Source organism: Periophthalmus magnuspinnatus, chromosome 2 (assembly GCF_009829125.3).
Source record: "Periophthalmus magnuspinnatus isolate fPerMag1 chromosome 2, fPerMag1.2.pri, whole genome shotgun sequence".
Taxonomy (NCBI): domain Eukaryota; kingdom Metazoa; phylum Chordata; class Actinopteri; order Gobiiformes; family Gobiidae; genus Periophthalmus; species Periophthalmus magnuspinnatus.
The window spans coordinates 3,481,736-3,504,554 of record NC_047127.1 but is presented as its reverse complement, the minus strand read 5'-3'; the positions used below and the strand labels follow the sequence as shown (position 1 = coordinate 3,504,554).

Below are 22,819 nucleotides of genomic sequence, written 5' to 3'. Positions count from 1 at the left end.
AGAGGGAGAGAAGGAGGAGGGAAGGTCAGATGGAGTTTGGGGACAAAAGGACCAGACCCCAGTAAACGGCAGATTTACTGTCCTGTTTTTCCCGTTTTTCCCGGTGAGGCAGTAGTTAAAATTCCTTGAGCCTCGGTCCCTAAATGAGAAATATCTTCACCTGCCCCGGGACACGCCATTAAAATGTATCACCTCCTGTTATGAAGAAACCCCCCGACAAAGAGCCCGGAATACGACGATTTACGACGATTTACGAGGATAAAACAGACTAACTACTGTTTTTGAAATTGGCGATACAAAAAAGAGGCGTAATCACATAATCTATCAGAAAAAGGAAGAAGCGGGAGACGACGGGAGGAGGAAAAATGAGAAAAAAAACCCAAGAAAACTTCTTCTAAAACCAGCGAGACTCCGTAAAATCTGTATCTTTATCCGAGCAAAAACACTTGAACTGGGACCAAAACAAAACTTGCCAATTTAGTAGTTAGAGAGAGTGCATTGATCTGTACAATTACTCGGAATATTGCAGAGGGAGCCACATTTGGATAAGGTCAAAAACGTCTTCTTTTATGGAAGATTAAACCGCGGGCCAAATAGTGCAGCGCTCCGAGGGAAAAAGTAATTATAAAAACAGACGGGAAATGTTTAAAAATCTCACGTTACGCTGTTTCGGATCTATGTTAAACGCTGAATGTTTACGCTAACTTCTTTGGATTTAAAAAAGCAACGAAATACAATGCGATGGCAAAAAGGTTAGCGCCCCCTGCAGCCTCGGAGGTAAAACGGCAGCTTTGATTTCCAGGTTTGCAGGTCTAGTTGCGCTTGCATTTTCCCGTCTACCCTCCAGCAAAACAATCCGGGCGAACGTCTTTGTTTCCACGGTGGCGGTAGGTAAGTAGGTTTTTCCGTTCCGATACCGATACTTTCGATATTTTAAGGTGCCTGCTGATCCCCAATATCGACCGATACTTGGGTTGAGACAGAAAACAGAAATGGCGTCTGGTTAAATATGACCCAAATGTGTTTTTTTTAGCATTTAAAGTAAGATTAGAACAGTTTTGGAGTAAATTAAGCCGATATCTTGGAGTATCTGTGTCGATATCTGATACAAGTATAATATCGGTGCGTCCCTAAGCATTATGGGAAGAACAGTCTGAGTTTATTGTCATTTTTTGATAATTCTACTTCCCAAACTTTGAATGCGTCGATTTTCATACTCGAATTGGACTTTAAGATGGACGATATTGACAAAAGTTAATATCTCGATAACAATATTCAGACAATGTTTAAAGGGCCCGTATCACGCCGTTTTCTGATCTATGTTCTAATGTCGTTCCACCTTGTGATGTCATCAAGCGGTGATACAGGAAGTGCTCCGCTGTGTTTTTAAACTCCACACACCTTCATTTCTAGAATCATTTGGATCATTTCAGCGATGGAGTTGCCAATTTCTACTGAACTCAAGGTAAAATGCAGCTGTTCACTTGAAAACTACCACTTCATGACATCACAAGGTGGAACAGAGCGTTTTGAGTGCGAATGAAACAAAACACAATTCCACGTCTGTTTTTGTGCAGATAACATTAAAACATGACTTAAACCGCACAAGATTCCATTTTCCGTGATATAGAACCTTTAAAGCTGCACTGTGTAACTTGGTCTCCATGGAGATTGCATCGCCTGGTCTGGAATGCTCCACAGTATTGCAATAAACGTTTTAATCTCCATGGAAACGGGCAAGAGGCGCCGGAAGTGTCACGCCAGATTCACGACCGCAAGTTCTCCGAAGTATTTTTGAGCGATAAAAACAACTGTTATCAAACAAATGCGTGTTGGGTAAGTTTAATGCCGTAGTGTGGAACATTCTAGGCCCCTCCCTCCCCAACCCAGCCCATCAGAAAAGTTACATAATACACTTTTAGTTCACTGTAAGAAGCAATTTGAGCATTTTCATTGTGATTTATGATAAAATTTAAGGGCCATAACGTTCGTAGTAGTGGTTTTCGTAGTAGAATATATATGTTCTGGCTGTTGGCAATTTGTGCGTTTATAAATTATATAAAAAACACAATGAATCGTGCTAATTAGCCTGTTAGCTTAAGGTAAAACAGGGCCATTAGCTTCTGTACAAATGAGCGTCCTCCACCTCCTGCAGTGAGATCTATTCCAGTGTTATGTCTATGTCTATTTAATGAACCTTATTAGAGCTGAACGAGCATCAAGTTTAGGTTTTGGATTTGTGTTTTTAACTGTGGGATTCTGTTCCACGTTTACGTTTAAAACATGTTCAGGAGAATTGACAAAAAAACAACAACTGATAAATGAAGAGATGCTAAAACAAGAATGATGTTTCAGAGCGTGTTTGTGCAGATCTGAACGACAGCGTTAGCAGTTTTTTATGTAGAATAACAGTTAGTTTTTTTAGATTATTGCTTTAACTAGAACTTTGCGATTTATTGTTTCGATTTAAATAGCGATTTTGATTTGATTTTGATTAATCTTGTCATAAATATCAATTCAAATCAACAGCATCAGCGTTCCTTAAACGTCGCATATGTCACAAAATGGACTCTTGTGCGCTTTAAAATCATGTTATAATGTTGTTTCCTGCTCAAAAACAGACCTGGACTTGTGTTTTGTTTCATTTACATCTATATCTCCAAAGTTCATAATGCTCCGTTCCACCTTGTGATGTCATAAAGTGGTAGTTTTCAAGTTAAAGGTGCTATATATTACACAAAATTTACTCTTTTGAACGTTAAGTCATGTTATAATGTTGTTTCCTCATCAAAAACAGACCTGGAGTTGTGTTTTGTTTCATTCACACACGTTGGAGTCCACATCTCCAACGCTCAAAATGCTCTGTTCCACCTGGTGATGTCATCAAGTGTCACATTAACAGCTACTTTCACCTGTAGTTCAGTAAAAAATGGCGACTACAGGACTGAAATGATCCAAATGATCCTAGAAATGAAGGTGTGTGGAGTTTAAAAACACAGTGCAGCACTTCCTGTATCACCACACGATGACATCACAAGGTAGAACGGAGCGTTTTCAGTTTGAGAGAAGAACGCAGTCTAAATCTGCAGTTTTTTTGTGTTAAACATGAGCAAATACAACAAAAAAACACAACTCCAGGTCCGTTTGCGACGAGGAAACAACATAATAACAGATCAGAAAACGGCGTCTTACAGTACGTCCACTTTAAAGTAAAGACACTCAGAATGCTCGTCTCAGAGTGGAGCTACCCCGGGACCCGGCGCTCCATCCTTCTTTTCAATTTCCTCCAAAACATGAACGCTAATCTGAAATCCCAACAGCAACGGCACCTCTTCTCCTACTGTTTAAATAAAGGAAAAACACTTCGGGGACGGGAGCGCGCCGCATGCTTCAAAACACAATCTCTCCTCTGTGGCAATGGGCCAATAAAAGAGCTATTTCTTCCCTCGTAGTTATTAAGAATGAGACAATGGCGTATCATAAAAGTGGGTTTAGGAGCCGGGCCCTTTTTCATTAAACCTATAGACTTGTTAAAAGTGTGATCGATTGGGTTTTACTTGCTAGGCGCGGGATGCTAAAGGAGGCGTTAAATACTAGCATCATTCGTACAAAGTGGGAGCGCAGTGAAGAAGTAGCACATAGCTTTGTTTCAATTTACCCAATATGAAATTAATGTTGTGTTTTATTACTCTTTAGGTAATGGGATGGGACTTTATGAGGAAACGGCTTCGCTTGCCAGTTTTACAGAGGAGGTAACTTTATCGATTTAAAGGGGTGTGTGTGTGGACGTATGTGTGTGTGTGTGTGTGTGTGGTGGGAGCGAGGGGCTTGGTCAGCGGGGGCCTTCTCAGTGGGAGTGGGGACAACATGATGGGAGTGGGGGACAGGGTGGGAACGGGGAACTACTTGGTGGGAGCGGAGGACTGTACTCGGTGGGAGCGGGAGACTTGGTGGGACTTGGTGGGAGCGGGAGACTTGGTGGAAATGGGAGACTTGGTGGGACTTGGTGGAAATGGGGGACTTTTTGGGAGCGGGAGACTTGGTGGGATTTGGTTGGACTTTGTGGGAGCGGGAGACTTGGTGGGACTTGGTGGGACTTGGTGGGACTTGGTGGGACTTGGTGGGACTTGGTTGGACTTGGTTGGACTTGGTGGGACTTGGTGGGACTTGGTGGGACTTGGTGGGACTTGGTGGGACTTGGTGGGACTTGGTGGGACTTGGTGGGACTTGGTGGGACTTGGTGGGACTTGGTGGGACTTGGTGGGACTTGGTTGGACTTGGTTGGACTTGGTTGGACTTGGGAGAGTGGCGGGCTTGATGAGAGCGGGTGACTTGGGGGACTTGGTGGGAAAGGGATTACTATTCGGCGGGATGGGAACGGGAGACAACTCGATGGGAGTGGGGGATCTGGTGGGAACGGGGGACTATTCGCTACTCAGTGGGAGCGGAGGACTAATCGGTGGGAGCGGGGGACTATTTTCGGTGGGAGCGGGAGACTCGGTGGGAGCTTGGGACTTGGACACAGCGAGGTTACCTGAAGCCGATGATGGGACACTCCTTACAGATGTTGCACTTGGCCTGGTGCTTGGCGGTCTCTGCGGCGGCCACGCGGTGCAGGACGGGTAACCACACCATCGACTGGGGCTCCAGGCGCATCCAGTCCAAAAACATGGACGCCTCCAGCTCCGGTTTGTTGTTGGCCTGAGAAGAGACGCAAAAGAGAAAATGTGAGTGTTTTTTGGTTCAGTAAAGTTAATTTTGAAGGAAATTAAGGAGAAATTTGGAGTTCCGGCTGCAAGTATCATAGCAACCAAAGACTCAACGCTAGAGAGCTCAAGATAATTTTACTCGTGTGTGTGCAGAATTTCATATCCTTAATGTACAGCGCCACTATGCACAGAATTTTGTTAAGAGCCTTGTTTATAAAATAATCTGTGTAAATAATGTTGGACTGGTTTGTCGGGTGTCATCAAAATCCATTAATACTGACGTAAATATTTAAAAAAGTCCAGTACTGTATTTTCCGGACTATACGTCGCTCTGGAGTATAAGTCGCACCAGGAAAAAAATGCATAATAATGAAGAAAAAACATATATAAGTCGCACTGGAGTATAAGTCGTGTTTTTGGGGAAATTTATTTAACAAAATCTGAGACCAAGAAGAGACATTTTATCTTTAAATGCAAGTTATAATAGTAATAAAATAGAGAACAACAGGCTGAATATCAGTACAGCACGCTAACGCTAACGCTAACGTAACACATAAACAACAAACTGTCTGGTCTGTTAACGTAAGATATTAACAGTTAATCAGACACGCTACGCTAACGTAACATACGGCGGCTTGTCCACAAACACGAGATATGAGAGTTTTTTCGCTGATGTTTACTTCTTCATCACAGTTCACACCGTAGAATTAGCAAACACATTGAATATAACATTAGCTCTGGCTCATATCACAGTTACGCACAAAACTGCACATGAACACACGGGAAATATACGTACAACTTTGTCCGGCGAGTAAACAAACCAGTGAATCTAGATTATTTATTATTTATATTTTACTTTTCAATGGTTTTGTTTTTTTAAAACAAACGGAAAACAGGAAGTAGTTTTCGATAAATTATATATTTTAATAATTTCACATGTAAGTCGCATCTGAGTATAAGACAAACTATGACTAAAACTGCGACTTGTAGCCCAAAAAATACGGTAGTTTGTATAAGACGCGATTCAACCCACTCAACAAATGGGTCTAGCAGATTATAGCAGCCTTATCCGTGAAGTAAAACACAGAAAAATCAAGTATTTTTAAGTAATAGTAAGATCTGGGCCGATGGCACAGATTGGCCGCCTCGCTTCCGTCTTTCTGTCTGTCCCAGGGCAGCTGTGGCCACAAATAGTAGAATGGAGTGAATGAATAATGCACCGTGAAGCACTTTGTGTGTCCTGAAACGCTCTATGCAAATCCAATTATTAATAACTAAATAAATGAATAAAATAAAAGTGTATTTGAGGACAGTTCCCGCCGAGTGTTGTCTACAGTATTTAAGCGCCGTTTTACCTTCCTTAATGTCATTGAGCCGTGTGTGTTTACCATCTATCGATTATTGGTTAGTAATGCATCTCCTGGACTGCAGCACCGATAAATCCATACGTTTCCGCAAAAAAGTTAAGTGCTGATTACTACTGAGGGAAACGGCGCTATTACAGAAAGATAAGCTAATCAATGCTAATGTGAAGAGCCGACAATTAGCCTGTTAGCTTATTGCATCTACGGTCGGGATATTATCAATCCGGCTAACAAGAGCGCGGCGTTCAAGTGAAGCAGTGGAAATAATAACCGTCTTTAATTTAAATATTTTAATATGTTTTTTATTAAGAAAAGCATTGAACTAATTCTGAGCTCGACGCCGCCACAAAACACATTAAGTTTTCAATGTGCCCCCGAGCAAAAGCTAAATACTTTATACAATGACAGATTCTTGTAACAGTAGGACTCGGTGACTCTGTTTTCTTCCATCTTATTAAAAACAGAGAGAACGACTTCAAATATAAAGAGCAGAGAGTCAGGATTATTACAGTTTTTATTTAGTGTTGATAGAACCTATAATTCCAGAGAAATACGCATTTAAAAGTTTGGAATGAGTTTGTACAGAGACTAAAAGACTGTTGAGACTAAAAGTGTGTATGTGTGTGTCTCTGTGTGTGTGGGGGTGTGTGTGGGTGTGTGTGTGTGTGTGTTCTCGCCGTCGGCTGAAACATGTGACGTCTCTGCCCTGAGTCAGGTCTGAAGTTTCACTCGTAACTGGTGAGAAAATAGTCGTTTACTTTCTGTAACTTGGATTATAAAGATGAGAAGCAGCAGAGAGAAAGAGGAGAAATACACAGAGACACACACAGAGACACACAGAGACACACACAGAGACACACAGAGGGACGCACAGAGACACACACAGAGGGACGCACAGAGACACACACAGAGGGACGCACAGAGACACACACAGAGGGACGCACAGAGACACACACAGAGGGACGCACAGAGATACACACAGAGAGACACACAGAGAAGCACCAGAGGAGAGAAAGAGGGCAAAAAGGTGAGGAGCTGCTGCAAGATCAGAAAGAGACACAGAGACACACACACATAGGCAGAGACAGACATACACAGAGGCGCAAACAAAGAGACATACAGAGACACACACAGAGAGACAGACACATACAGAGACACTTACAGAGGCACACAGAGACATACGCAGACACAGAGATACACAGAGAGTCACAAAGAGACAGACACAGAGACACGCACACAGAGACAGACACATAGACAGAGACGCCCACACAGAGACACACAGAGAGAAACACCGACACACACAGAGGCCCACAGAGACACACACAAAGACAGTCAGAGAGAGAGACACAGAGAGAGACAGAGACATACACAGAGAGACACAGAGACAGACACACAGAGAGAGACATACACAGAGACACATACAGAGACACATACAGAGACACACATAGAAACACACACAGAGGCAGAGGTTCACATAGAGGCACACAGACAGACACAGAGACACACACACACACACATACACAGAAGCAGAGGTACACAGAGGCACATACAGAGACACAGACAAACAGAGACACACACACACATAGACACACAGAGGCGCACACACACACACACACACACACACACTATCACATGATTGGCTGTAGCCCTGTGTAACAGTAGAACATAATAAAACATAAAAATGACTTTGGGCTGGACTTTTCATTACTAATTTTAATTGTAATCACCACGAGCCAAAGATGTTCTAGTTAAACTGTTCACAGCTTTCTCTGAGCAGCTACTTTTCATCGTTTGCTCTCATTTGGTTTATAACACACATAAAAAATATGAAAACATCTCAAATAAAGTTAGAGAAATGATCGGGCGGATAATACGAGAGCGGCCATCTGGCGAGCGCGCTTTGAAACCGGCTGTAAAGTGAACAAAGGTGTACAACACGGACCGGGAAAAGCCGTTTGTTTACGAGGTAGCGCCAAAATAAATCACATTCAGATCCAAAAAAAAAGTGAATTTGAAAGCGTCTGTCTGAGCGTTTATTGAATTATTAGTGATGTGTCTGGAACAAAATGTACCACCGTGTCACCTCTGGTTTCCATCTGCTGTTTGGAGGGGGAAAAAAAGAGGGATTGTGATGCTTCGAGGTGCAAACTCTCACCGAGGCAGGCTATTACAGGTGAACGGATGCTGCGGGCGTTTTGTACATCACCACGGCAACGATTATCGCCCCTGTCAATCAAAACGGTGACAGGGGGAAAGATGGAGGGTGTGGATAGCGGTTATAATCTGGAGGATATCAAAACAGGGAGGGTCCACGAACGCCGCTTGCGGAATGTGATCAAAATACGAAGTGACAAGGTGACGGAAAGTTGGCAGCACAATCCCCGACTCGCTGACGTTGTGTCCTTGGGCAAGAACTGTGGAGTGATATGACAAGGTGAAAGGTTTCGTTATGTAAACAGCATCGCAAGTAACAACGGCTTCAATTTTCTTAACCGCTTTGGACATTTTTATTAAATATTTAAAGTCTAATTGTGTCCAAGTTGTGCTGCGGCTACTCACCATTTTGTTACTTAAGTAAAAGTACCACATGAAAAAATCTACTTAAGTAAAAGTATCACATGAAAAAATCTACTTAAGTAAAAGTATCACATGAAAAAATCTACTTAAGTAAAAGTATTGAAGCACCTGTTTAACTTTTTACTGTTTAAGTACATTTTTAAAGTATTTCACACAAGTATTGCTCATTTGTTAGTGTAAATTTAGTGATATTGATTAAAAATTATACATATTTTGGTATTTTTCTGAATATTATGTTGCAAATATTATGAATTTTGTGTGTTTATTTTTGTTTTGCTTAAAGACGAAGCTTGAACTTGAAAACTATAGTCAGAATGTTTCCAAATCATATTAAAAGTGCTTTTTAAAAAATCTACTTAAGTAAAAGTACTTAAGTATCGGTTTAAAAATGTACTTAGAGTAAACAGTAAAAGTATTTCACATGAGTATTGCTCATTTGTTAGTGTAAATCTAGTGATATTGATTCAAAATTAGACATATTTTGATATTTTTCTCATTAATTTTGTGTATTTATTTTTGTTTGCTCAAAGATGAAACTTTAATCAAGATGTTTCCGCGAAAATGGTAAAAAATAACCCCTAAAATCTTAAGAAAAGTGCTTTTACTTTTCAGTGCAGAGTGAAAAAATCTACTTAAGTAAAAGTACTTAAGCATCTGTTTAAAAATGTACTGAAAGAGTAAAAGTATTTCACACAAGTATTGTTCATTTAAGTGTAAAATTTTGTGATATTGATTAAAAATTAGACATATTTTGTTTTTTTTATGAATTTTGTGTATTTAGTTTTGTTTTGCTTAAAGACGAAACTTGAATTCGAAAACTTTAGTCAGCACTTTTCATATGATTTGAGTTTGGGTTTTTTTTCACCATTTTCGTGGAAACGTTCTTTTTACTTTTCAGTCCAGCATGAAAAAATCTACTTAAGTAAAAGTACTTAAGTATCTGTTTAAAAATGTTCTTAAATAGTAAACAGTAAAAGTATTTCACACAAGTATTGTTCATTTTAGCGTAAAATGATTAAAAATTTGACATTTTGGTCTTTTTCTTATGAATTTTGTGCATTTATTTTAGTTTTGCTCAAAGACGAGGCTTGAATGCGGCGGTTAACTATGTCCATTTATATAAACACTCTATATATGTCCTAAAACAACGCGGTCAGAAGCACAAGTTCACTGCAGTATTCCACTTCACGATCTGTAGGTCACACTTCCCCTTGTTGTTTTCACGGTTTGACACAACGCCAAACGTAGTTATCGATATCCGCATAAAACCAGATCATCTTCGCAGTCTGACGGGATTATCTCTTAATCCCAATCACTGGCAACGCTTCGGGGGAGTGTTGCGTTTTATCTGCTCTTTAACTTTCCTCCCGTCTACTCCTACGTAACGGAACCAAAACAAAGGCGAACGTGGCTCTGGAGCTGTCCGTGCCGCTCACTGTCATCTTTACAGAGGTAGGACTCGCCGTTGTTTTTCTTTCTCCTGCTCGTAAAAAAAAAAGAAACGTTTTCATTCCAGCCACATCTCCGCAGCTGTCAAAGTTCATTTGTTTGATGCTCTGCGCTCTGTCACTCACTGGCGTATACACAGACAGGACTGCTACGCCGCGTTTGTTCTTTTAGCTGCTTATATTACCCTTGGCTCCGGGATTCGCCCTTTATTTCAGCACCGACAATAGACAGGATTTTCCTTAAAACGCAGATTTGCCTGGACATGTACCAAGCCCAGGACACTGAATGGGACTAAAGGGAATATATATGGGCTCTTAGATAGGAGGCTTAAGAACGTTAGCGGCTGAGTTAGTGCAGCGTAGGCATTAGCATTAGCGTTACGTACGAACTGGAAGCAGCTCCGGACTGAGGGCTCGATGTTGGACCCTCCGAAGGATGCGACCTCTCCCAGCTGCCTCGGGATCTGGATGGAGTCGTGGAGGAGGAGGCCGAGACGACGCTGGTCACAGAAACCCGTCGCACTGGCCACTTGGCGGAACAAGACTGCAAAACAAACAAGGGACGTTTAGTAAGAATAAAAATGTACAGTTGTCCCTCGCTATATCGCGGTTCACCTTTCGTGGTGTCGCTGTTTCGCAATTTTTCATGCCTTTTTAGAGTATGAACGTGCATTGTGTCCTGCATCCTGATTGGCTGAAGGAGTGTAGACCATTGTCCAATCGGTCTCCTCCGTGCCGTGTCTCCTGTACCAAATTTACATAAATGTTGGATCGCAGTGTGACTCTGAAGTGCTGTACGTTTGCAATTTGTTTTCTCCCCGACAAAACCCACAATGTCGATGAAACGTTCTGCACCGACAAAGACGCCTACGAAGGTTTGAACTTTGAGAGAGTTTAAACGAGAGAGAAATGTGAGAAAATGTTAACGCCTGTGTGAGAAAAGTGTATAAATCAGTTGGTCTCAAACTCAAATTATCATCAGGTATTCCACAAAAAAAAGCTTTGTTAAAATCTTCTCAAACGTCATCGCCGTTTGCAAAATACATGAGGAAATGAGCCAATTCTTGTGGATTTTATGGATATACGTCGTTATTTGTTGAATCTTTTGCGACGGGAGTAAACAGCGCGAGTGACACGTGTCCTGCGGGCCGTAAAATATTGTCTCGCGGGCCGCAATTAGCAACCGGGCCGCGTGTTTGAGACTCCTGGTATAAAGTGTGTGGTGAGGGGTTTTACAGCTGCAAAACATAGAGAATAATTGTAAAAAAATAAAGCTGATACTTCGCGGATTTCGAGTATTGCGGGTTATTTTTTGAAAGGGACCAGTATATTACAAAAAACTATTGCAAGTTCAGAACATTTTGCGGTTTAAAGGGATGTTATAATGTTTCGTCGTCACAAACAGACCTGGAATTGTGTTTTTTTGTTTCATTCACACATGTTTAACACACAAAAAACCTGCATATTCAGGCTGAGTTCTTCTCTCACACGGAAAACACTCTGTTCCACGTTGTGATGTCATCATGTGGTGATACAGGAAGTGCTCTAGTGCGTTTTTAAACTCCATACACCTTCATTTCTAGAATCATACAGATAATTTCAGCCCTGGAATTGCCACTTATCTCGACTGAACTAAATGTAAAACGTAGCTGTTAACCTGAAAAATTCCTACTTCGTGACATCACAAGGTGGAACGGAGCATTTTCAGCTTTGAAAACGTACAAACTGATGATAAAGTGTCACCCAAACACAACTCCAGGTCTGTTTTTGATGAAGTAACAACATTATAACACGACTTAAAGCTCAAAACAGTTATTAATTATTATAAAATGTGTTGTAATCTTTCGAATTCCCAAAGCTCATGGAATTCTGTCCGTGTCTTACATCTGTACTTATCCTCCAGATGGGCCTTGCAGAGCGAGATGATCCCTGTTTTGAACGACAGGGTTCTTATCTTCCCAGTGCGGGTTCTGTAAAAGCGAAACAAAAAGTACATTTCAGCAAGACGAGAATTATTTCGCGTATAGATTTCCCTCGCTCCTCGCCGATTACGCACGTGTCGTAGACGTTGAGCAGCCAGTTGAGACACATGTCCACACACAGCGGGACGTTGACCAGGTGAGAGTGCGTCTGCTCCAGCCGCTGGTACAGACTGGTCAGGCAGGCGAGGAGCTGGGACGTGTCCAGGAGCTGCTCGTTCTGCTTCAGGCCGTGCTGGTCCAACACCTCGCAGGCTGTGGGCATGCCGAGAAGGTCCACTGTGGGCGAGAGAAAACCACGAGAAGTCACTGGACGCGTCTGGAAGTCTGTCCAAGCTCCCAACTCGTCATTCACCGCACAGACCTGAACGCTTTAGTGGAGCACGGACGGGAGAATGAACAATAATATCGTTTATCGTCACAAAAAGGGACGAGCATTTCATATAATTGTGAGAATCGGCAACAAAGATAATGGACGTCATCACCTGAACGTGCAGAAAAAAGTGACCGTATTTTCCAAACTATAAGTCACACGTTTTTTTCATAGTTTGGCTGGGGGTGCGACTTATACTCAGATGCGATTTATCTGAGAAATTTATGTTTTTTTCTTCATTATTGTGCATTTTTTGGCTGGTGCGACTTATACTCCAGTGCGACTTATACTCCGGAAAATACGGTACTTATCCATAATAAAAGAAAAACATAATGCTGTCAACTGGAGAAAACGTTTTTAGAGTAAAGAGATTTCGCTGCTTCTCCAGTTAAAAAAAAACAAAACACAACTTTTTGTCCAGTTGATAGAATTGAATTTGAATTTTTTACCTAGAACTGAAGAAAATGGATGGATGGATGAAGAAACCGCTTGGATGAGAATCAAAACAACTTCATTCAAAAAACGTTGTGGTAAATGGTCATATTTTTATACAGCACTTTTCCACCTTCAAAGCTTTACATCAAGGAACCGCTCACACATTCATACACCGGTGTACACAGACGCTGGGGTGAGGTGGGTTAAGTGTCTTGCTCAAGAACACAACGACAGCATTGGTCTGCGAGAACTGGCATACAAATTTGAAAGACAAAGATTCGGCGCTTTTAAAACAGATCTGGTTGCAACTGTTCACGTTAAGAAACCAAGTAGTAGTTACTTTAAATGTCACAAAACGCATTTGGATCATTTTTACCCTACGAAATAAACCAAATTTTCAGTCTCTGCGCTAGTATCGGTCGGTATCGGGTATCAACAGATGCTTAAACCCAAAATATCGGCATCAGGATCAAAACCGAAAGAGCCGGAACAGCGCATTCCTAATTAAAACCCGCAACAGAGCGATTATAGCAAAGATCTGAACTGACAATGTTTTGTTGACAATATTTTAAGAACACAAAGCCCTCTGCATTTTCACTAAACTCCATCAATAAAATACATAATTAAAGCGACATCACATGACTCGTTCGCTGGTCAGTATTCTAAACGTGGCGATGTAAAATGAGCTGTTCAACCTATGAACTTATCGCTTAGGATCAAATTTATGTAAAAAACGTCTGTAGAAATCCAGATAAATGATAAATGGCCAGATTTTTACGTCGAACTTTTCCAACTTCAAGTCACTCAAAGCTCTTTCCATCGAGGAACCGCTCACACATTCATACACCGGTGCACACAGACGCTGGAGGTGAGCGGGCGAAGTGTCTTGCCCAAGAACACGACGGCAGTATTCATCTGTGAGACCTGGAATCGCACTGTCAACCTGTGGGTGAGCGAATCCCACCGCTCAACCAACGATGTTTACGTCGAGAGCGGGATTCAAACCACCAACTCTACCAACTGCGCTACCGTCGTCCAAAAATGTCCTGGAAAATCATTCAAATCCATAACGTTTTTTAATTATCGGCAACTTTAATCGCAATTATTCAGGCCATGATAATCGTGACACCGCCTGTTCATGACCTAACAACACTAAGAGCTTTTGTTCAACCCGTTCTTCTATTTTATTTTATTTCTACAGCACATTTAAATACAACTTGAGCTGCCCAAAGCGCTTCACATAAAAAGTCTATTTTTACATAAAACAAATCAATGACGGATTCATTCGAAGTTTTTACCCATAGAGTTGAGTCATGTGTTTCTTCCTGAGGGGTTTTTAAAAGTACGGATGCAATTATTATTATTATTAGATATGAAATGTTTTAATGGATCAGATATCGTTTTCAAGATATTGGTTTAATCGATCTAATTTTTTGGTGTTTTAACATGATTTTTTCAGCCAAAGTTCATCCCAAATCCTAAAATTTAAATGTTATTTTTGCAAAGCTGTTCTGTAGTTACTTTAAATGTCACTAAACACTTACAAAACGCATTTGGATCATTTTTACCCTACGATATAAACCAAATTTTCAGTCTCTGCGCTAGTATCGGTCGGTATCGGGTATCAACAGATGCTTAAACCCAAAATATCGGCATCAGAATCAAAACCAAAAGAGCCGGATCAGCGCATTCCCAATTAAAACCCGCAACAGAGTGATTATAGCAAAGATCTGAACTGACAATGTTTTGTTGACAATATTTTAAGAACACAAAGCCCTCTGCATTTTCACTAAACTCCATCAATAAAATACATAATTAAAGCGATTATAATGGACTGGTCTCTCACGAGGCTTTTGTTGGCGGCGTGCGGCGTCCTTCGGCAGCGAGGACAGAGCGGAGACGATGTGCTCACACCAGAGATCAATAGTGAGCTGCATTTTTCATTTTTATCTCTCATTAAGTCCACTAAAGGACGCAGCCAGAGGACGGCGGCTCGTTCGCGGCGCTGAAAGGCCAGTCGCTCCTCCGCTGGCACCCGCACGCAAATATCAGGCAAATTTGTGGAAATGGCAAAGCACTTCTGACCATTTACCACAAATATTAATTCCAACCGGAGATGGTCTAATGAGGACGGGCTCTCGCTGTTATTTTTAAAAGCTCCGAGTTTGTGACTCAACGCGGCAAAAAGGCAAAATAAAGAAGTTTTTAGCTCAAGTTGGAATAATGAGGAAGTAGAACCGTGTTGTGGGACAGATGGAGTGTCATTTATCTTAATAAGACAGAGTTTAAATGATTTGAAGGGGTTACGATGTGAAAATGGAGTACAAATGGCATTAGTCACATCATCAGCAGTTATGTGAACTCGTACTATGACGTAACAATACTGGTAAAATCTAAAAAGTCGCATTTTTATACAGCGTTTTTCCACTTTTAAGGCATTCAAAGCGCTTTACATCAAGGAACCATTCAGCTATTCACACAAACATTCATACACCAAAGTACGCAGACACTGGGGGTGATTTGTGTTTGGGTTAAGTGTCTTGCCCAAGGACACAATAACAGTGTTCATCTGTGGGAGCTGGAATTGCACCGTGGTAAGCGAATCTCAACCAATGATGTTTATGTCGAGAGTGGGATTGGAACCGCAAACCTTCAGATCAGAGGATGAACACTGAACTGAAGTAAATACAGACGTTAAACGATAATACTGAAACCAAACCGTAAAGCGGAATTATCCCCAAAAAGTTTGAAAAATACGAGTTCCAAGAAAAATTTAACAGAAAGAAACACTTAAGTACAGTGGTCCCTCGTTTATCGCGGGGGTTACGTTCTAAAAATAACCCGCAATACTCGAAATCAGCTTTATTTGTTATTCTATGTTTTTGGCTGTAAAACCCCTCACCACACACTTTATACACTTTTCTCACACAGGCGTTAACATTTTCTCACATTTCTCCTGGTCCTGGTCTGGTCCTGGTCTGGTCCTGGTCTGGTCCTTGGGTAACTGGTTTGATCCTAGTTTATTTTTTATGTAGTTCTGGTCTAGACCTAGTTGAGCCCTGGTTGTGTCCTACTCTATTCCCGTCTTAGTCCCGTCTTAGTCCCGTTTTAGACCTGACCTAGTCCCCTCTTAGTCCCGTCTTAGTCCCGTCTTAGTCCCGTCTTAGTCCCGTCTTAGTCCCGTCTTAGACCCGTCTTAGACCCGTCTTAGACCCGTCTTAGACCCGTCTTAGACCCGTCTTAGACCCGTCTTAGACCCGTCTTAGACCCGTCTTAGTCCCGACCTAGTCCTGTCTTAGACCCGTCTTAGTCCCGTCTTAGTCCCGTCTTAGACCTGACCTAGTCCCGTCTTAGACCCGTCTTAGACCCGTCTTAGTCCCGTCTTAGACCCGTCTTAGTCCCGTTTTAGACCTGACCTAGTCCCCTCTTAGTCCCGTCTTAGTCCCGTCTTAGTCCCGTCTTAGACCCGTCTTAGACCCGTCTTAGACCCGTCTTAGACCCGTCTTAGACCCGTCTTAGTCCCGACCTAGTCCTGTCTTAGACCCGTCTTAGTCCCGTCTTAGTCCCGTCTTAGACCTGACCTAGTCCTGTCTTAGTCCCGTCTTAGACCCGTCTTAGTCCCGTCTTAGTCCCGTTTTAGACCTGACCTAGTCCTGTCTTAGTCCCGTCTTAGACCCGTCTTAGTCCCGTTTTAGACCTGACCTAGTCCTGTCTTAGACCCGTCTTAGACCTGTCTTAGACCCGTCTTAGACCCGTCTTAGACCCGTCTTAGACCCGTCTTAGACCCGTCTTAGACCCGTCTTAGACCCGTCTTAGACCTCCTGTCTTAGACCTGACCTAGGCCTGTCTTAGTCCTGTCTTAGCCCTGTCTTAGTCCTGTCTTAGTCCTGTCTTAGTCCTGTCTTAGTCCTGTCTTAGTCCTGTCTTAGTCCTGTCTTAGTCCTGTCTTAGTCCTGTCTTAGTCCTGTCTTAGTCCTGTCTTAGCCCTGTCTTAGCCCTGTCTTAGCCCTGTCTTAGTCCCGTCTTTGTCCATTTTCTCACATTTCTCTCTTGTTTAAACACAAAGTTCAAACCTTCGTCGGTGCCTTTGTCGGTGCAGAACGTTTCATCGACATCGTGGGTTTTGTCGGGGAGAAAACTCGCAGGGACAACTCTATTTAGTTTGTGTCTATAATGAACCATAAACGTTCATAATTTAACCGATCGTAGACAGAAAAATAACCAAACTTTTCCCCCCACATTAAAGACAAACCCCCAAAAAAGATTGTTTTATCACATATTGAACGATAAGTCGATACAGCGATGAGATGGCAGGTAGCAACCGAAGAAAAATAAATATCGCACCATCGTCTTTCACAGAACACCGAGCCACTGTGTTCTAACCCACGTCTTTGCTCAACGACACAACGGGAATTAAGTTGGAGTGACTTATTCAACCCTCTTCACCTCAAATCTTAGCGTTTTGCAACCAAAATAAACAAAAACGTCTCAATTTTGTAAAGAAAACGTACACAAGGAGCCCCAAAATATGTCGTCCCAGCTTTCAAATACTGAACAATTTCACGGATTTTTTAGTGCAATTTGAAAAGTCCGATGAAACGTTCTGCACCGACAAACGCGCCTACGAAGGTTTGAACTTTGAGAGAGTTTAAACGAGAGAGAAATGTGAGAAAATGTTAACGCCTGTGTGAGAAAAGTGTATAAAGTGTGTGGTGAGGGGTTTTACAGACAAAAAACGTATAGAATTCTTAAATATAAAGCCGATTTCGCCTATTGCGGGTCATTTTTAGAACGTAACCCCGCGATAAACGAGGATCAGAAAGTAGTTCCACTGTCTGTCTTGCAGTTAAAATTAAACCCTGTGTATAAATGATGTAATTGGGTTCACGCCAACATGTCTTCCTTTGTGAATACCTAAGTAAACGTGTCGGATTTCAAGCACACTTCCTGATTACGAACACAACAAACAAACCAACAATAGACGCACGATGTCGATTGCGTCACGCGGACACTTGAGATACTTGGACTTGGACTCACTTAACCCGGGTTAATAACGAAACCTCTGCGTGTTCTCGCTCCGTCGCCCTCGCCTCGTAAACATCAAACATAGAAACGTGGAGAAGCTGACACGAAACATCAGAACAGGCCCGAGACACGCGAGGGAAGAGAGGAGCTAGGACCTAGGAAACACACCGAGGAGGAAGCTGAAGGGCAGGAACAAGGACCCTACGACCAAATGAGGTGAATAAAGAGGAGACGGAAAAGAGAAGGAACAAAGGAGGAGTGTAGGAGTGCACTGGAACACAATCAAACACCGGCGCTTGAACCGACTGGAGTGCGCTCTAGTCTACGGGCGATAATACAGGTATAGGTACTTACGGCAGAGGGCTTTTTGAAGACGCCGGAGCTTCATAGCCGTGCGGTACGCCGAGAACCGAACGTTGTTGAGGTCGGCTGCGGGAGGGATGAGAAGGGGAGAGATCAGACCAGGCAGGAGACCGGGGTAGAGTGGGTTATAGCGCAGATCTATGTGGAATCTACAGGGTGATACAAAAGTGGAGCCGGCTGGGTTTTCTGGTGGTTTTTATACAAGCAGGCCGGTGGAGAAAGAAAGAGCGGATCGATACAGCAGTGGGCGATGGCTGCTGGGGGTTTTCGAGGTCTGTGCGTCACTAATGCGCTATATTTAAAGTTGTCACAGCGCTAACAAGCTGAAGGAGAAGCAGGCTTTGGGTCGTTCTTAAAGCGCCCGTGTTACGCTGTTTTTTAAAGTTTTGTTATAATGTCGTTTCCTCGTCGCAAACAGATCTGGAGTTGGTATTTTTTTGTTTCATTCGCACGTTTAACACACAAAAAAAAAACTGCAGATTTAGGCTGAGTTCTTCTCTCGAACTGAAAACGCACTGTTCCACCTTGTGATGTCATCATGTGGTGATACAGGAAGTGCTCCACTGTGTTTTTAAACTCCACACACCTTCATTTCTAGAATAATTTGGTTGATTTCAGCTCTGAAATCAAACCAACCTCTGCTGAAATGAAGGTAAAAGGAGCTGTTAATGTGAAAACTACCACTTTATGACATCACAAGGTGGAATGGAGAGTTTTCAGTTTGACAGACTAATAATAAAATGTTACTCAAACGTGTGAGTGAAACAAAATACAACTCCAGGTCTGTTTTTGAGGAAGTAACAACATTATAACACGACTTAAATCTCACAAGAGTCAATTTTGTGTCATACGGGGCCTTTAATATTCAACACAAAATGATGGTTTGTAGAATTTTCATGTGGCCTTATGCTAGTTCTGACATAAAAAGAGAACTATTCTGAAAGTGTTAATTTTTTTCCTATTTATGTCTCTTTTTTTTCTAGTAATTCTAGTAATAAAATGTTTTTGTTAAAGGTCCTATATTATGCAAAATGTACTATTATGAATTTTTAGCCATGTTATAATGCTGTTACCTCCACAAAAACAGACCTGGAGTTGTGTTTTGTTTCATTCACACATGTTTAACACAAAAAAAACCCCTGCATATTTAGGCTGAGCTCTTCTCTCAAACTGAAAACACTCTGTTCCACCTTGTGATGTCATCAAGTGGTAATACAGGAAGTGCTCCACTGTGTTTTTAAACTCCACACACCTTCATTTCTCGAATCATTTATATGATTTCAGCGCTGGAATCAAACTAATCTCTACTGAACTAAAGATAAAAGGAGCTGTTAGCATGAAAACTACTACCACTTCATGACATCATAAGGTGGAACGGAGTGTTTTGAGATTCAGAGATGTTACAGACTCATAATAAAATGTTACTCAAACATGTGTGAATGAAACTAAACACAACTCCAGGTCTGTTTTTGAGAAGTAAACCTCACAAGAGTCAGTTTTGCGTAATACGGGACCTTTAAATTTTCCATTAAAGTTGCACAATGTGACTTTTCTAGCGGAGCGCCTGCCAACTGCTCGTCTCCATGGATACGTGATTGCTTTGCCGAGAATGTTTCACAGAATGACATTAAACAGATCTATCTGGCATTACATTTTACAGTCTGGTTTAACGCTCGAATAAAAAAACGTTTCCTCAAATGACTTGATGAAATGTGGGAGACGAGACTTATTTATGGGGAAAAGGTCAAAGTTCAGAGACAAAGTAGGTCAATACGCCCACTAAAGTCAATGTAAATATATCCGATGTACTGATGCTAATGAGGCTGGAATAAATTAGCTCCGGAGGCCTGGCTGCACATTCTACGGAGAACACAAAACATCTGAACAAATCTTAGTAGAGAATCAAAAGCGTTTATAGCTGTCGACTTTTTAACGTTAAAAATTAACAGTATTTCTTCAAAACAAAAACATAAAATCACTAAATTCAGATTTGATTAAGCTTTATATAATGTAAAAGACGAAGTTTAAATCCGTCAACTGGACAAATCGTCGTAAGAGTGAAGACGTTTCGCTGCTCAACAGAACTGAAGAAGCAGCGAAACGTCTTCACTCTTACGACGATTTGTCCAGTTGACGGATTTAAACTTCGTCTTTTGCTTTGGATCAGACCTGGACGACTGAAGTATCACACAGACATCTTTAAATAATGTCGTTAGTAACAGAAATGCACCGATCGGCAGCGAATATCGACGCTAATCCAGGAAAATTCGCCAGATCGGGTATCGTTTTTTCCATGATCTCGCTCCAGCGGATATCCTGGTTGCGCGTTTAACTGGTTATAATAAGACGATCTACTGGCGAATGTTGATCTAACGACGTTTCGTAAGGTTTGAACGTTGATAGTTACGAGCTAAAAAGGCATTTGGATCAGCAAAAGACGAAATTTAATCGATCAACTGGACAAATCGTAAGAGTGAAGACGTTTGGCTGCTGAACAGAACTGAAGAAGCAGCGAAACGTCTTCACTCTTAAGATTTGTCCAGTTGACGGCCAGGTATCGTTTTTTTCCGTGATCTCGCTCCAGCTGATATCCTGGTTGCGCGTTTAACTGGTTATAATAAGACGATCTACTGGCAAAGGTTGATCTAACGTACAAAGCGGTTCGATAGTTACGAGCTAAAAACGCAATTGGATCAGCAAAAGACGAAATTAAACCTGTCAACTGGACAAATCGTTGTAGGAGTGAAGACGTTTGGCTGTTCTTCTTCAGTGTTGGTTAGATTATCGCTAGTGGACACTGCCTTATACAAGTCTGAACGGAGGAGCTAACAACTCTGAAACTGTAAACAGCTTTTGTTTAAACGACTCCTACAACGATTCGTCCAGTTGACAGATTTAATTTCATCTTTTGGTTTGGATCAGACCTGGACGACTGAGGGATTACGCAGACAATTGGACCAGTTTTGATGGAAATAGAATGCCTTTTTCGGTCCTTAACCCTTGAAGAACTGAGCACATTATAGACCAGTATATCTCGCCTAGACTTAATCTTTTCAGCCATAAAAATCACATTAAAGGAAGTATCAGCATGTACTTTTGCCTTTTTCCACACAACTGCCTCTATTTTACACATCCATCCTTAATTTTCCTTTGACGGATCGATTGACTGACACCTGCGCTCTGATTGGTCGTCTTCAAGGAACAACGTTAAGCACATTACCGTAATGACAGTAACATATTTAAAGAGCCTCATGCCTCTGCTTTGAGATGCCGTTTGAATTTACATGATCGCACAATCGGTTGCGGAGTTACGGTGATGGAAAGTCCGTAACCGCGAGTCTATCGGCGGCGATATCATCCGACGCTATAGGGCCAAGCTAGTATGGGGCAAGTATTTCAAGTATAAAGTTTTATCGGTTGCGAACAGATACCAAAAGCGAGTATCTGTCAGTAAAATAAGCATCAATATTGGCATCAGAACTGAAAAAGCCGGATCAGTGCATCTCTAGTTAGTAACATAATAATAATAATATGGTCTGAGTTCGTCGTAGGTCTCGTTCTTACCCAGAGACTGGTAGAGTTCGGCCATTTTGGGATGGTCCCAGCATGTCGTCTGGGTCTGGTGACTGTGGAGAGAGGACAAACAAACTTTAAACACGGGTCAACGGAGCTGTCAGGTTCAATCTCCTCCATCTTTAGTCCCGTTCTCCCAAAAATACACCTCTGACATTGCGCGAACAAAGGAGGGAAGGTTCACCCTACGCCCACGTTTGCTTTTTAATCATTACAACGGGACGGATTTGAAAGTTAAACAGAGGAAAAGATTATAATTTTAAATACGTATGATGATAAATATGACATCATCTGCCTCTGAGCGGTGGAGAAAAACAAAATTATAATGTGTTTTTTGCAAAGAAAATGAGATCCGTCTCCCCAAAATCTGACACGGTGACATTAATCCAGCCGTTTGTGGATTCCGGAGCCTTTACTCATAATCTTGGAAAATAACAAGTCGCTTTTGCCGTTCCAGTTTGCCGGTCCCGTGCGTCGCAGCGGAGGATGATGGGAGGATGAGGGAGGGTTAGGCGCACGCTGTGTCATTGTGGACTCTCTCGTGACGGCAGCTTGCCACTCAAGAGACAAAAACCCGGGTGTGAAAATGTTTCTTTTTTCATTTGCAACAATATCGAAGTGATGGAAATATTTGGCTGGTGTGGTTCAAGTGTGAAACTGTTTTTTTTGTTGTTGTTTTTTTTAAAAATTGGGCATATTGTGGGTACGTCTAGGAGGAGATTGGCACTAATTAACCAAGATAACCCCAATTTGGCATTTAGAAAAACGAATAACACATTTGGAATAAACTCTAATGGCTTACAAATACAAGAAAATGACAAAAATACTTGGACGAAACTGGATACGGAAGACACAGGGCCCCAAGCGACGAGGCCCCAATTAACCTCCCTTCATGCCGTTATATACATGTTTCTGTTACCGGCGTTTAGAAAAAGATGTTCATGAAATATCGGGGGAAAAAAAGAAACAAATC

The 22,819-nt window shown here is 41.8% G+C and overlaps 1 protein-coding gene across 16 annotated transcripts in view; it reads right to left on the bottom strand.

Moving 5' to 3' along the window:
• The window catches only part of dmd (dystrophin), a 500,656-nt gene that overhangs the window by 39,609 nt on the left and 438,228 nt on the right, over positions 1 to 22,819 (bottom strand). For all 16 annotated transcript variants that reach the window (XM_055226238.1, XM_055226248.1, XM_055226250.1 and 13 more), the window contains 6 exons: positions 21,838 to 21,899; positions 18,265 to 18,339; positions 12,155 to 12,356; positions 11,983 to 12,068; positions 10,485 to 10,642; positions 4,535 to 4,701 (listed from right to left, as the gene is read on the bottom strand). In XM_055226238.1, the coding sequence (XP_055082213.1) occupies positions 4,535 to 4,701; positions 10,485 to 10,642; positions 11,983 to 12,068; positions 12,155 to 12,356; positions 18,265 to 18,339; positions 21,838 to 21,899 (750 nt within the window). The remainder of the gene's footprint in view (positions 1 to 4,534; positions 4,702 to 10,484; positions 10,643 to 11,982; positions 12,069 to 12,154; positions 12,357 to 18,264; positions 18,340 to 21,837; positions 21,900 to 22,819) is intronic.